The sequence below is a fragment of the Zophobas morio genome, unplaced genomic scaffold (assembly GCF_036711695.1).
Source record: "Zophobas morio isolate AGI-343-1 ecotype UQ-CSIRO unplaced genomic scaffold, CSIRO_AGI_Zmor_V1 ptg000021l, whole genome shotgun sequence".
Taxonomy (NCBI): domain Eukaryota; kingdom Metazoa; phylum Arthropoda; class Insecta; order Coleoptera; family Tenebrionidae; genus Zophobas; species Zophobas morio.
Window position 1 is genome coordinate 2164125 of NW_026972126.1, and position 15406 is coordinate 2179530.

The 15406-nt window shown below is 33.4% G+C and overlaps 1 protein-coding gene across 3 annotated transcripts; it reads left to right on the forward strand.

Annotated features, from left to right (window-relative positions):
• The first annotated feature begins 1913 nt into the window (after positions 1-1913).
• LOC135132308 (androgen-induced gene 1 protein-like) lies at positions 1914-8941 on the forward strand. 3 transcript variants are annotated; one of them, XM_064060362.1, is made up of 4 exons: positions 1915-2026; positions 2084-2402; positions 2931-3035; positions 7957-8941. In XM_064060362.1, the coding sequence occupies exons 2-4, from the start codon at positions 2244-2246 to the stop codon at positions 8389-8391; spliced, it is 699 nt and encodes a 232-aa protein (XP_063916432.1). In that variant the 5' UTR covers positions 1915-2026; positions 2084-2243; the 3' UTR covers positions 8392-8941. The 3 variants fall into 3 exon arrangements, with proteins under 3 accessions (XP_063916431.1, XP_063916432.1, XP_063916430.1); XM_064060361.1 differs by having other exon boundaries at positions 1914-2402; XM_064060360.1 differs by lacking the exons at positions 1915-2026; positions 2084-2402 and adding an exon at positions 2475-2871.
• Positions 8942-15406: the final 6465 nt, after the last annotated feature.

Sequence of the window (15406 nt, forward strand, 5' to 3'; positions counted from 1 at the left end):
GGGAATAGTCGCCGGATACATTAAAGGCTTATCAATAACAGAAATTGCGCAAAATTTTGTTGCAGCATTTGCACATCGTCGACAGCGAGATAAGAGCATGATTAAAAAAAAGTATGCCAGATTTACAGGTCTCTCAATTGTGGATATCAAAAACGCAATTTCAGTGAAATTATCCTTTATAAGGTGAGAGCAACTTTTCAAGAGGCATAAGCGGGACGGGAGAACCCGCACCCAAACAAAAAAATCTATTTTTCAAATGTAATATACTTCAAATAAAAATAATATACATATATCTTAAGAATGGATAGAGATATCGAGATTCTGTAAACGCCATTGTTTCTAGCTTGAGGGGGAAGGTTAATTTAGTACATTGCAATTATGACGCATACATGACATCGGTGTCGCGATGCAAACCCATATTTTTTTTAGCTATGTTTGATGATAGTGCGTTGACCGTCGCAGCGATTCCACACTTTTTAAGAATGTATTGTTTAGTCGGGGGTTTTAAAATACTTATTAATACTTATTTATTATTAATTTGCAGAACAAAACAAAACAAAATGTTTAAAAGCTCAGAACTACTTTGCAGAGCTAAAAGGTGAGTAAAACTGAACAAAAAAAATTGTTTTAAAATAGACCAACGTTTCTTATGTAAGGCAAAAAACTTATCGATTCCTACCTCCATGCGGTACGTACCGCATCTTTTTGGTAATCATTATCTGCTAAAAATTTTCTGTCACCCGCTTATTACGAACCCTTTTTGGTTCACGAACACTCCCGGTATCTTCAGATAAATTAAACACATGTTTAACTCTGAATTTTGTCAGATTTTCTTCCGGAAACCGTTGCCTCAGACCTCGAATCGTATCAGGAATACTTCGGCTATATTCTCCATACACATATAGATTCTCCCTTTTCTAAAAAAAATCCTTTTTTGCCACTTCAACAGCAGATTTTTCAAAGAGGAATAAACTTTTCCGAAGTTTTCTTCCACGGAATACTTTATTTCAACGTAATACGTGATTTTCTTCAAAATTTTCAACTACCTCTATTACTATATTAGTCCTTTAAGATTACCTTGTATGCTTGTATTTAGAATTGAATACTCCTTCATAATCACTAATCAGGTAGGGTAGTCTAAAAAAATATACTGTATGTTTACTACGTATAGTCAGGGTTCGTCCTTTAGGTCAAAAGCAGTTACGAGTATCTAACAAGTTCCAATATCTTAATCTCGTCAGGAAATAGATTCTAGGGGATATTTTACATGAAACAGCTGCAAATAGGTACTTAGGAAGTACAGTTTAGAACACGGAATAGTTTATGCGTTAATTTAATTTACCTTTAGTTTAATTTTATGAAAAGTTATAGGTGTACATGGATTATGATGTCAAAACAATTGTCACTAATTCGTATTATCTTAAACTTAAACGCCACTGTTTTATCATTTTGACATAAAATATACGTTAACCCAGTTAACTGGAAGCATCAACTATTCCGTGCTCCCAATTGTACATATTAACTGGTTGCAAAAATGATAAATACTTAAATTAGTTTTATTATTGTTTAATTAAGCTTACCGATAATGCTTTGCTGAGAACAAAATACGCTAAAACTTATCTACAAGTCTGTTAATATTTGAACCGCTTAAATTTTACTTATAGTGTATTCAGCCTTCAGAAAAAAAGCAGGATTCCTTCCTAAAAACTAGTTTTGATTATCTTGAGTGCTGTTTTATACATTATTACAGTTATTACATATTATTAATTACTTATATTATATTTATATTATTATAAATCTATCGATTGCACTTGTGAACAACTAGATAATAATTTCATTTCACCAAACAGTACATATTTTACAGGCAGTTAATCATTATTGTTTCACTCAAATTGCGTGCAGTAATAAGTAACCAGTTCCCCTTCCTACTTCATAACTCGTTTTCGATTTGGGCAAATCTCGTTCAAAGTTTAGTCCAAGGTGCTGGTAGACGAAGATACAACAATGAATTAATCGAGGAAGTCTAGTTAATAAATAATTTCCATTCGTTGCATTAACATTAAATAGTAGTGTTTCATTTCAGTGTTAGCACCACACGTTGTGGGTTAGTTGGTAGTTAGCTGTTGAGCGACGCAGCGCGATAATTTTTATCTAGCAATCGATAATACTAGAAATAAGAACGATTTTCCGTAAGCAAAACACTTCAAAGTTGTGTGTGCGGGTATTCGAAACAGTTCGAAAATATGGCTGCAGTTCTTCGTGCCTTTCACTTTGTTGTGGCAACATTATATTTATTTGTATTTTGGTATGATCTAAATTTTGTCGACGTACCAATGATGCAGTTTAAAAAAGACATGAAATTTTTCAAAGGCAGATTAAAATTCCTGACAATCTGGAATTTGGTGAGTAAACAGCATTTTTTCTAGCTTAACGTAACATGTATTTTGCATCTCGGAGAAAGATTTAAATTTGGCGGCTAATGGTCATCCTGTTGGTGGAATTGGATATTAGATGTCACTGCTTTACATATGTCATTGTCATTGTCAAATCTATGCAAACATATCATCCGTCCGTTGGTTGGTTGTTGTGAAAATGTTTGCGTGAAATGTAATCGCAACCTTTGCTCCCTTTTACCGTGAAATCCTCTTATTTCGTAAGAACTTCAACTTGTCTTGGGAAAGTGATTGAAAGGTTATTTGGTGTGATGTGAAGATGAGCGTAAAAATTTTGTGTCATTCTTTTGCTGCATTGCATTTTTGGTTTGGTTGTTATTATGACTGGAATTATGTTGAAATTCCTACTGATGTTCATAGAATGGGGTCTTCTTTTGGTAAAAGTGGAAAGCTTAAGTTTTTGACCTTCTGGGATGCGGTTTGTTTATATCAAGAAATAGGTTATGTCAATATTATTAATATACCGTTTTTTTTTAGATTCTACAGGCTGTGTTTTTCACCATTTGTGTTATAAATGATGTCATTGGAACAAATGAAGATGCGCCAAAAAAGACACCGTTTATTCGAAGAATCAAAGATTTGGTAATGCCTAGAATTAATTTAATAATTTTGTTAGATAAATATGTATATGACAAAACTGACCTTGACAATGAAATTTCGACCTTGGCAATGAAATTTCGACCTTGGCATTTTTCAAAAAGTATTCAATCTAATGTAGCGTGTGTTTTCAGTTCCCAACTCATGTATACAGATTGTCAACAATTTGCATTCCTTGAATCAATTAAAAAAAAGCTACTCCTGTTCCACATTCATGATGTATTTGTTTTGGTATGAACATCTCGCCTAATCAAATGCAGTAAACAAGAGCTTAATATAAATATTCTTTTTAGTTGGGGACATTTATGTAATAACAAATTACACTACTTCATTGTTTTCAGTTTGTGTATAATAAATACTAGCTCATCAAGGTTTGCATCCACATCTCTAGCACAGAAGTGACATAACAAATGAATTAAACAATTTGAAAATAATAAAAGTTTATATGATCTTGAGTCCACATTTTCCATATCTTTGTGATTTAAAGAAGTAAACCTTAAAATTTGCTTTGAAGTTTGTTATCTAATTGACAGATTAATTAATTTAGCTAAAAGTTGAAAGAAGAGATGATATTAATTTAACAGATGAAAATTTTCAAGGTTCTTTTTCTTAAAATGAACCAACGTGTAAAATGCTTATTATGTTCAGAGTTGAAAAAAGAGCTCATTTTTACTTACAATCACTTGAGTACAGTTACTTTTTACTTTAGCTACTAAATTTAGACTTTTAGTAGTTTAGTTTTAAATTGTTGAAATATTCCATCTTGTATATTGGAAAGGACAGAAGACAAAAATCACGAACGTTAACGTTGTTTTTGAAATTTTGTGACGATTTGTATTAACTGTTAAAGTCGGGTCTCAGGATATGAAATTTTAAGCAACTCAAAGGTCAAAATATGTTGAACGTCAAATTTGACGTTTCACCCAAATTCAGAATTTGCATTCTTATTTTAGTACATTCAGTTTTGTTCATTCACGTAAGCGTTGACATATTATGCATTCAAAACATATAAATAAGGTATGAAGTTTTTGTGGTGACGGTTTAATTTGCAAGTGAATGCAGTTCCTGGTTGTTAATTTTAAAGTATTCTTTTAGTAAAGCTAGTTGATTTTGTTCCTTCTTGTCATAAACCTTTTCGCACAATTGGTAAGGAGGTTGTCAAATTTTAGCATAAAAGCTAATTTGTGCGGAGGCTAAAAATGCGTTTTCGTGTTATACATGTTTATTCTATAATGGTTTGTGTTTAATATTCTAAAGTCAAAATGTTGACAATTCTGACTACTGTCACCATTACACGTTACTCCGACAAACTATACCACTTGCCGACAATTGCGCTTCGGCTATCAGCGTTAACATAGAGTGTGGGTTTAACCACTATCGATTTTTTTTTTACTCTGACACATCCTGATGTTCATAATCCCTGTTATCGGTTATAGGATACAACCATCGTTTTCTCTTTTTCCAACAAGTTACCATTTTGTCATGCTTTTTACTACTCGATTGTCTTTTATTCTTCGGATATGTCTCAGCTATGCTATTATTTGTATTTTAATGTTTTTCTAATTAATATTTTATTACTATTATAAATAGTAAAGGAATCAATTGTAGGATCCTTAGCCAACTAAATTCATACCAATTTGCACGCTTGAATGGGAGGACGATAGTATCTTGCATGCATGCGCACTTAATAAATTTGATAGTGCCGGCGCCTTGTATTAAATTGGTTAGGTTTAAATTTTATTCGTGCTTTGGTCCATTTATTTTTTGCGGCACTTCTCTTTCAATTATTTCAAAAGCTTTTTCATCTTTTCTCGTCAGTTTCCAAGCCACGTCTGTAGATTACTATCGATCTTATGAGTATAATTCTTCGGAAGTTATACATGTGACTTAGTAATCTAGATTCCATTAATTTTTCAGTGTATCTCATCAAAAACTTCCGCTGAGGATTTGATCTCAGCATTCGCAGAGTTGTTCGTATTGATTTTCCATTCAAGGTAGGAACAGTATATTCCCATGTGTTTTGCTGTATTTCCTTGAAACCGCTATTACCGTTGTGTATTTTCTTTTGTTTCATGTACGTTATTTTCATTTAGTTTATCTTAAGTTCTTATTTTTGTGCTTCCTGGTCTAATTTATCGACGCCTTGTTTAGTATATCTGTCTGCCCTGTAATTTCTAGTTTTTCAATAATAGTCAGAGTTAAACTTTCCACTGTATTGGATCTTGTGTTAGTCTGGCATATCTTGTTTAGTATTTTCTCTGTATCATACTAACACTGTCAAAAGCTTGTATCTTAACATACCTACATCTTTCATAACTACTCATTTAATATTTCTTTCGGGTAGAATTATTATAAATGGCCCTGAACAGTGTTTTTCGGGTTACATGGAAAAGTATTATTCGTATATAACATTTGCATTATATGGTTCTCAGTTGCCTTGACATTTATTTTTCAAGACTATGACGGATGTATTAGATTTCTGTTTTCTTTTTCGTTTGCCCTCTCCTGTTTTTGTAATCGTTTATAGTATATATCATCAGATATAAATGTCGTTTTGTTAACATTACGATATCTTCGTTCTCAGTATATGTAAGGTTTTGACAGATCTCTCATTCTGCAGTTTAGTATACAGTCGGTTCCATCTTATTCAGATACACAGACAAAATATCTTCGAAAAATCTCTTCCATTTATAAACTATACCGTTCATTATCTTTACAGGTCGTTACCTTTCGTCAAATGTTACATGTTTTCTATACGGGTTTATAAAATCCAGTGACTTTTTATGTAGTCTTCTTTGATTTTATTTTTTTATGTATATTCTGCTATATTAAATTTGTATCTTTCTTATCTTGTTTTTAAGCAGTGCCTCCGTAGATATCCGTAGAAACAGTTTTTTTTTTTTTTTAATATTTTGTTATGTTATACATTTAAGACCATTTGTTAGGTTTCAGTTGTAATGGTTATGATTTATTTTCTGTACCCACCTCCCCAATTATCCGTAAAAATGTTTTTCATACTTTTGAAAAAGCGGTTGGACTCACTGAATTCGTTTATTGCTTCAAAATCGTGGTGGTTCGTCTGGATGTCGGATATTATTTTTATTATAGAATATTTTATTTGATTCTGGTTCTTGTTAGGATACCCAATGACAATTCGCAGCGTATTGATCATTCCATTTCTTGCTTGAATTCCAGATCCTTTTGCGTTTATATTCATTATTTTCATTATATTGCCAATCTGTTCGTTACAGAAGTTTTTTTGGCATACCTATAACCTGTAAATAAAATTATGGTTACGTGCTTGTCAGGGAAATGATAATTTAGATTGAATTTTTTTTTATAATTCTGTTTGGACAATAAATTCAAGTAACAACGATTTCATTAGACAAGAATTTATTGCACTTAGTAATTACTAAGTTTGATGGGTGCGCAGCAGTATTAAAAAAAAATAATGTTTTTTTTTAAATTGCGCTTTTTACAATTTTTGTTTACTTGAATATTTTTAGTTAATATTTTGTTATAACTGTTTTTAAAATATTAAAAACAAAAATTGTCCGTAGATAGAATTTATCTTGTCCCAGAAGAAAATTAGAAAATATGATTTACGAATTTTATTTTTTTCATGACTGGTATAAATTAAATAAATCGTGGCTGATTCAATTTTATAAAATTTAAGTAGCATTTACTACGCAAAATTTTTAGGTGACGCCATCAAAATGTTGATGGGGATAAGTAGACCAATTTTGTTTATCGTTTTACCGTCTATACGATATACCTAAAATACAAATAAAACTTTACACAATCAGTCCACTGCACTAATTTTGAGATTGTCTAATAAAATCGAAGCAGACAAGAGCCGATAGGTAAACAGACAAAAACGGCAAAATAAACGTTTTGCTGGAAATGTTTAATTCTAGTCAATGTTCGATTTATTTTGATTTAAACTGCATTTAAAAAGGTTATAATATGTTTAATATTTTCGTAATTTGAAAAGAAAATTTAGAAAAATAAAACAAGAATGATTTAAATTAGTGATTTTCTTGAAAAAAAATCACTAAAATCACTAGTTTTAAATCAAACCCCCCAGTGGATGGATGATTTATATTTTTTTTCAAAATTTGCGTACCTCAAATGTTCCTGAGTAAAGCCCTCCTTTTACGTACTCGTATTAGGCAACACAACATTACAAAACACTCACCCAAAAATTGTATGTTGTTTGGCACTTGTAAAAAATATTAGTAATTTTTGTAAGTCTAAGAAAAAAGATGCAGATTTTTTTGTGCGCTTATGCTCAGCAACGTCAAATAATAGTGTATTCACTGGTAGATAGGTTGTGTTTAATATCCATAATTCTTGTAAGCTGTCATTTCGAAATTCATATCGCTTTTATGATGTTTAATGGTCACGGCGTATTTCTTTGATGATAAAAATATGTAAATGGGACAAGTAGTAGTGACCTCTATTTGTTAGTTTTATTTGACTGATTTTTCGCTAGGTATATGCATTTTTTAACGAGTTTTAAAATAAATCACAAATTATCTAAATCAAGGACTTTGCACCCTTCATTACAACAGATTAGAAACTACAGTTCGTTTTGTAAATTATGAAAAACATTTTCACTTATAGTTAATTATAGAATTTGTTTTTATTTTTCAGAGGTTCATAAATCTTCATTGAAACAATGAAATAAAGACAATTTGCAGAACAAAATATGTATATAGTATGCTCATCTTTTAAAATATGTTAGGATGTGACACGTCTTAAGTAGATAACGTTAAATGTTTCAAAATACATACGTAAGATCTGAATACATAATTTCGATGAAATAAATATTGTACTGGCTGAAATGTTAGCTTAATGAATAATGACTAATACTCGGTTTTAAATAACCATCTTCCTTTTTCAGATTTTGACATGCTTGGCCTTCCCGTTGTCAATGTTCGTCGGACTCACGTTTTGGTGCATATATTTCGTCGACAGAGAATTGATCTTCCCTAGGGCCTTAGACAAGTTCTTCCCGGTGTGGTTAAATCATGCCATGCACACTAACATAATGATATTCATTTTAATCGAATTGTACACGTCGTACCGAAAGTATCCGTCGCGGAAGTTTGGCATGAGTGTATTAAGTGTGTTCATGTTGATATACTTAATTTGGATTCATATAATTCACGCCTATTCAGGAGCATGGGTATATCCAATTTTGGATGTGTTAAATTTACCACTAAGAATCGTTTTCTTCGTTGGGTTATTTGGTTTAACTTTATCGTTGTATCTGCTAGGTGAAAAATTAAATGGGGTACTTTGGAGCAAGAGATTACATATCGCGAAAAAGCGTTAATGCTGATTACGTGGCTATAAGTCTTGTCAATAATTTTAGTAGGGTAGTTTGTTGTGGAAAAGTGCATTTACTCACAGTGTGATAGTTTGCACAACCTAGTGTTAATGTGATTTTAGGTACTTTAATTCTAGCCAGCCAGGTTTGAGACTTTCACCGGTGTTATTTCGGTGATGTTGTACTGGCAAAATTTTAAAAGAAAAAACATTTTTAGACATTTTAATCTCATCGTAATTTGGTCACTTTTTAATACTTTTATGAAAAAAAATTGAAATTATTGTATAAATATAGATAAGATTGTGCCTGACAAACTTTGGCAATAAAATGATTCCTTTGTAATATTTTAGGAAGAAAAACTTGTTTCAATTAATATTGCGAATTTTCACTTTACTTAGTATAAAGTTTGATACTTAAAATTAAGCTCCAAGGGTTTACCTAAATAAATAGCAAATAATTAGTACCGTGTTTTAAGAACTATATTAGGTGTTAGTTAAAAGTTGTTGTGTATTTGGCATTCCAAGCTATTGTTTAATAAAATATGATTATTGTTTTATTGATGTCTTTTATTTTTGTGAAATTACCTTTTATTCTATTTTAGGACCATAATCTTTTTATAAGCACCCAAATGCGGGCTTAAATTGGCCTTTTTAGCACAAATCTGTCAAAAATTGCTAAGCAACAATTGATTGTTCATTTACACTAATCAATTAATTATTCAAACACGCTTCGGTATTCAACGTTTTTCTTAAGTTGGAAAAATAATACTTTATCAAATCATTACCTGACCGAGTTCAAATTCTTCTAAACTTTCATTTGAATAAAGGTTTTCCGCTTCTTTTATTTACATTTTGAAAAACGAATTATCAAATAATCAACGTGGTATCCATAACAACATCAAAATAATAGCCAGCTATGTATTAAAATTCGCATCGGCACAATTCACAGTCTTGCCGAAAATACTCAATATTTCGTTAAAAATAGTTTAGAAACTAAAATAGAATAAAACGTTGTATGTACCATGTGCATAATTGTCGATTGTGGCACTCGGGAAATTAAAAGCCCTCCTTCGTCGGGCTTTAAACATTCCCTCGTGCCACAATCTCCCTGATTATGCCCTTAATACATAAATAACTATTAAATTTTGTTTGTCAGCTAGACATGATTTGAAAAGATAAGTAGATATATTATATGTTATATTTGTTTGTATTTTGTTATCATGTACATCCAACATGTCTGTCCGTGAAGCACAACTCAGGGAAATGGCCTGGAACAAACTAAAGAATTTCCGCTTAAAGTTTCCCAATCCCTGTTAAAATATGTATCTGATGACGATACAAATGTCGCTGTTCTGGCATGTCTGCTAGAAAAATAAAATTTGTTGTCGAGTTTCATATAATTGTGGTGCAGGGTATCTCTGAACGTTCTTAAGCATTTTAAGCCATTTAGCTGATGTTTTGAATATGGAAAATTGACTAGGATATTAAACAGTAAGCTGAGATTTTTGGCCTTGTATTGCGTTTAATGGGACAAACTGCTTTGCATTTATATGCACATTAAAGTCTGTGTAATATAACGCGTGTCCAGTTACAAGTACTTTTAAAAATTGTATTCGTCATTAGTTCCACTGGTGTCATAAGTATGTAGAGCTCGAATTTTTTGTAAAGCATGTTAAATAAATACATATGGAAAAAATATTACTTATTTTACAGGTTTTTGCCACATTGTCACTTATGGAAGTTTCCTGGTCAACTTGAAATTATGTTTTTTTCTAGAGACCCCACCGTACTGATGTTCATGCAATCCAAAAAACTGGATTTATAAATTTATAACATTCTAGTTTTCTTGAAAAAAGAGCTGCATCTGATCTACCACTGTTGATGAGAGTTTTGGGGTATTGTATATAGACAATAACTGAAACCGGACAGTTTTTTTGGCGAGACCCTATCTAAAAACTTTATAATTATCACCAATGATAGATGTAGAAAGACTATAAAATCGTTATTTATGAACTATGTATATAGCACTTAAGTGAAATGATGCTATACCGTATGTAGGCAACCAATAGAACTTATTCGAGAGCACCAACAACATGTCGCTAACGAGTTTAACCTATTGTTGCTATTGTGCAACTGTAATATACTTATATAACAAGAAAATTTAAATTTTGTATGATTGATTTGTATTTATTTACTGGCAACAACTGCGTTTCTTCGTTTTTCTCTGACTATTAAAGTACAGTCTCCAAGAAGTAGATAATGTACATATGGGCAGTTTGATAAAGGACTAATCCCAATATAATTTTTGTGACTAACTACTTTCCACTGAAAACATCTCTGTTAACTATTTTTCCTTTGAGTAATTTTCAGTATTAATGACTTTTTGAATCTTCTACATAATAGGTATATCATCTAGTACCATTTGCATTAGTGCACGAGACGGCATTTCCCTACAATTACAAATATGTTCTAAAACAATAGTTATAATCAACGGGCGGAATTGTGGTTCATACGCTAGATCCAGTGCTGTCGTGGCGATAGTTTGATTACAAATATATTTTTCTTTTGGATTATACCAACATAATATAACATTTCAAGATCACAAATCTGTGGTCCCGTGTTTGAAAAATTAAAAAGGGCATCGAGTATTGTTTTTTGAAGTAGTTTTTTAACAAGCTGTAAACACTCCTAGCCACGCACTGGCTACGACCTTGTGGACCAGATCAAAGCGTCCCCGCTACTCGCCGTAAAACACCTTGCTTCAACTGGGGAGTTGCATTCGTAAGATAAATTTCCGCCTACTGGTTATAATCAACATGTGATAAGTATATGAACAGTGAATTAAATAAATATTCATGTTTGTTTCTTTTTACATTTGTTTATATTTACTTCTGTTATTAATAAATAAGTTTCTGGAACGCTTGTTGAAGTTCACTGTGCTCTTTTAAATTTTTTTCGGTGAATAACTATTTCTGCTTTAAACATGAAATTAATTTGAAATATGTAGACTTATCTTAATTATAATTAATGCGAGAGTTTTAAAACGTATGCCAATTGCACTTTTTATAATTTGAAAAATTTTAATAACCAGCAAAAATTTCGAAATAAATTTCTTGCTGTTTTCAGTAATTATAGAGATCGGAATTCTTTTTGTTACTCAAGATGTTACGTTTTTATGCTAACCCACGTTCACGGACTGTCATAAAGAGAAAATCGAAAGAAAAAGACGAAAAACAAATCTGTATATAGTACCATCCAAATAAATAATCAGAATCGACCATCAACCTCCAAACGTAAGAACAAATTCGCATACTTATTAGCAAATATCAAATATCATTGCGCTTATTAGACATTGCGAATAACATGCGCAGAACCGCACATTCATAAAAATCGCCAATCTCAATTACTTTCATTAAAATTCGTACCCAAACTAAACCAGTAGGAGGGGAAACCCACACGCATATAAATCTCAACAATAAACGGAACGAGGAACGCCGCCTTTTCTAAAAGAGATGATGCAGATTGGCGCAACGAAGAGATGACGACAAGGGGAAACGAATGATGCAAGCTGAAAAAACCGAAAAATTTAGAATTAAAACCTAACTCGAATTCGGGTAAATCCATCCGAGAAGAGATCCTATTTGGAGCGAAACTAAACGAAACGAAAAAATAGCGAAATATGATCTAAGGCGCATCCCATGGAAGACATATTGTTACGATGATCGGTAATTTAAAATCGACGTGGGTAAACTCAACAATTTATTTCTTACTAACTCAAATTTACACAACTAACTGCATAACGATTATGTACAAAATAATTCCGGCGCAACTTGACTGGACTCTGTCTTGACTGAACTGGCTGAATAATAATCGTTCCCGAAAGTGGCCTCTATTTAAAGCCATACTTCCCTTCTAGAAATTCCGCAGTCGAAGTCTTTCTGGAATACCCATCGCGACTTTCGCTTCTATCACCGTACATACTAGAACCCATAACAATAACTGGTGAGCAGAGTTCCGGTCATTCTTGTAGTAATTTTTCTGTATTCCACAGCACTTTACGATTTTTTTTTATGCGATAACAGGATTCGTTAGTTGCCGACTCGTTCAGGAGGAGGAAGGGCTCTGCGTTGTCATTCGTTGATGTTAAAGGCGCTACCAGTATTGTTTAGGTTTATTTGGACAAGGAACAAACAACTAGTGGAAAAATATGTCCGAAGTCAAAATTTAATTCAATAATAAACTAACAAGTGTTCCAACGGGCTAATTATAAATTTAGTGAATTCCCGAGGAAGTTATAGCTATAACTTTTACATTACATCTACACGAATTTCTGATACTACAATTAACTACTTCTGGTTAACAAGTATCTTGTATCGTCGACCGAAGGAAGGTTGAAGCGGCGAAAGAGAGAAGGACAATGAAGGCTTATCTAGTGGAGGGCGAGGGCGAATAGGTGAGGGTCAGCGTTGGTTTCTCCTAGTCCAATGGGCTGAAACGGATCTGTGCCGGTCGTTTAGCACACCTGGAAACGGAAACCTTGAGTGAGTGAAGGCAGGTATAGTCCCAATCTGACTTCGTTTTTCTGGCCTTGCAATCTCAATTACCGCAAGCATTAGGAATTCTATTAAAAGTGTAAATAATCATAAATCATCTTAAGGGCCTACGGGCGCGTACGGCCGTGTGTGCTGTAGACAGTTGGTCTTTTGATGGTTTATGACCGTTGGATTACTTGCGGCAGAGGCCTAGTGTAGAAGACTTAACTCCTTCACAATAGGATGCAGTCGTAAAAACGGAGCAGCACTTGGAACACTATACAAAAAAACCCTGTGTGTCAAAAATGGTCAATGCTCTAGAAGAAGATAATGGCTTTTATACCTGCTCCAGAGGGTTTTAGTGCACTAGTGAATCAATGAACTCAACTTATGAGATAATATGTAATAGGAGATAATAGACCGCTTCCATCTGGGTTCCCGGCACCGCGATATGTCGATTAAGTACTGCCGCCGCAAATGTAACAATTTCCCCAGGTCTTAAGAAATTTTCCTCGAAACTAACAATTAACCGACTAAGGAACTTCAAATAAAGGAAAAGGAGACAAAAAAGAGGAAAACATCGTACGTCCGCTTTAATAAGCGCGGAAGAGCGGACCTCCTCCCCACATTCCGCGTGGGTGTCCGTACTCTTCTAGAGAGTGTCCTTGGGAGACTTATCACCGGTAGAGTACCCTAGACTTACTTTTCAGCCGCAATCTAGACAGCTAATTTTCTACAACTACTTAAACAACGACGGGATCTTTATGATCCATACGTTTAAGGTCTTTTGCATGCCAAACTCCTTTCTCTTGGCCGTTGTTGTTTTGTCGCATCATCATCCCGACGAAATTTTAGCGGTCGAAAGTTTCACTTCGTGTCCAAAATTAAGGAAATACGGTGTGAATCGAGTAGTATCGTGCCGTGTCGTTCGTAACGCACAAGCTACCTTAGAAAGGTAGGTACAACTACTATGATTATCGGTAACATACATGGACAACATCTGAATTATATACGCTTGACACGTGCCGTGGGGTTTGCTTGACGGTGGTGGTGGGCGCTAAAGCGAATAACGAATCGATACGTATTAGAAAAACTCTGAAATTCTTGACTTTTGCATTGCGTACCGTTGTAGGCAATAAGAATTTTTGGGATGCCAAATAGAAGAAAAACTGGATCCTCCACTTTTTTGATAATCTCTTTCGCGGTAGCTTTCTTAAGGGCAAAAACGAGAGAGAATTTTGAGAAACAATCCATCACTATTAACATAAACGCAAACCCTGCGCTGGACCTGGGAAGTGGGACAATGATGCCCGTGACCAGAATTCCCAGGGTGTTTATTGTACCTTGGGTTGTTCTACCATAAGACCGGCTGGACGTCATCTGACTTATGGCAGACATACTCTCGACATTTAGTAACGTATCGTTCCACGTCGCAACCCATTTTTGGGCAATAGTAGTGATCTGTCACATGGTGGTATGTATTGTAAGTGCCAAGGTGACCCGACAAAGGTAGATTTTGAGCCGCTTGTATCACGAAGTGGCGTCTAGGATTGGGCACGACTTCCCTTCATAAATCGTTTAGAGCCGCCAAGGGGACGAACGTTGATTTCACCCGCTTAAACAGTTTGTCATCCTTAAATTGCCAGTTTGGATAGTTGGGGGGATTGGACTAAGCTTTGTCCTTCATACTTGTGTACCAATTATTATCAATATCTACTAAATCCCGTAGAAATGTTCTTTGCCCTTCCTATGAACTATACGAAAATCGAATTATTGAAGACGAACGGTCCAACGCGCGAGTTTATCCGTGAGCTTTCTCAAATTTTTTAGCCACACCAATGAAGAGATATTTCTTTTCATATCGTGTGTTCAGTTGAAAAAGGCATCAAGCTGGTCTTGCTTTTCTATGAACATTGTGAAGTTGTGAGGGATTTTTTTTTCTCTGAACATAGGATAATTCCTGTATGTTGGGTTGCATATTCATCCTCGAATGGATTGATTTGGACTTTTAAAAACTGAACATAATAAGATTCGTAAAAATTGAGGGGAGGACATTTACATTAAAATTTTTTAGGAAATTGTTTTAAAAAGGCCAATAAAGTAAATTTTCAGTTCTTTAAACTTGTGCTTATTACAATACCTTAACATGAAGACAGTGCTAAATGTCAATATCTTAAATCTCGATCAGATTTTATGTTCAGTTTTTAAAAGTCCAAGTCAATCCATTACAAGTAGGTATGCAACCAACTTAACATTATTATCCTATGTTCAGAAAAAAAAAACTCACGGTATGTCGCCAATTTAGCTTAAAATTTAATCGATGACAAAACATGTTGGCATGGTCAACCGAATAATCCTAATTATGTCATAAAATTGTATTAGTATGCTTTTAAAGTGATTTTAGTATACTATACACGGAGAAAAAGTCACTTTTACCTTTTGTTATTTTTCTCTTAATATAATGATCTGTTTGAAGTTGTTCTAAACAAA

Coding starts and splice junctions, on each gene's coding strand:
- LOC135132308 (XM_064060361.1), top strand. CDS start 2,244: ATGGCTGCAGTTCTTCGTGCCTTTCACTTTGTTGTGGCAACATTATAT. Junction 2,403..2,930: donor TCCTGACAATCTGGAATTTG/GTGAGTAAACAG, acceptor GTTTTTTTTTAG/ATTCTACAGGCTGTGTTTTT. Junction 3,036..7,956: donor TTCGAAGAATCAAAGATTTG/GTAATGCCTAGA, acceptor TTCCTTTTTCAG/ATTTTGACATGCTTGGCCTT.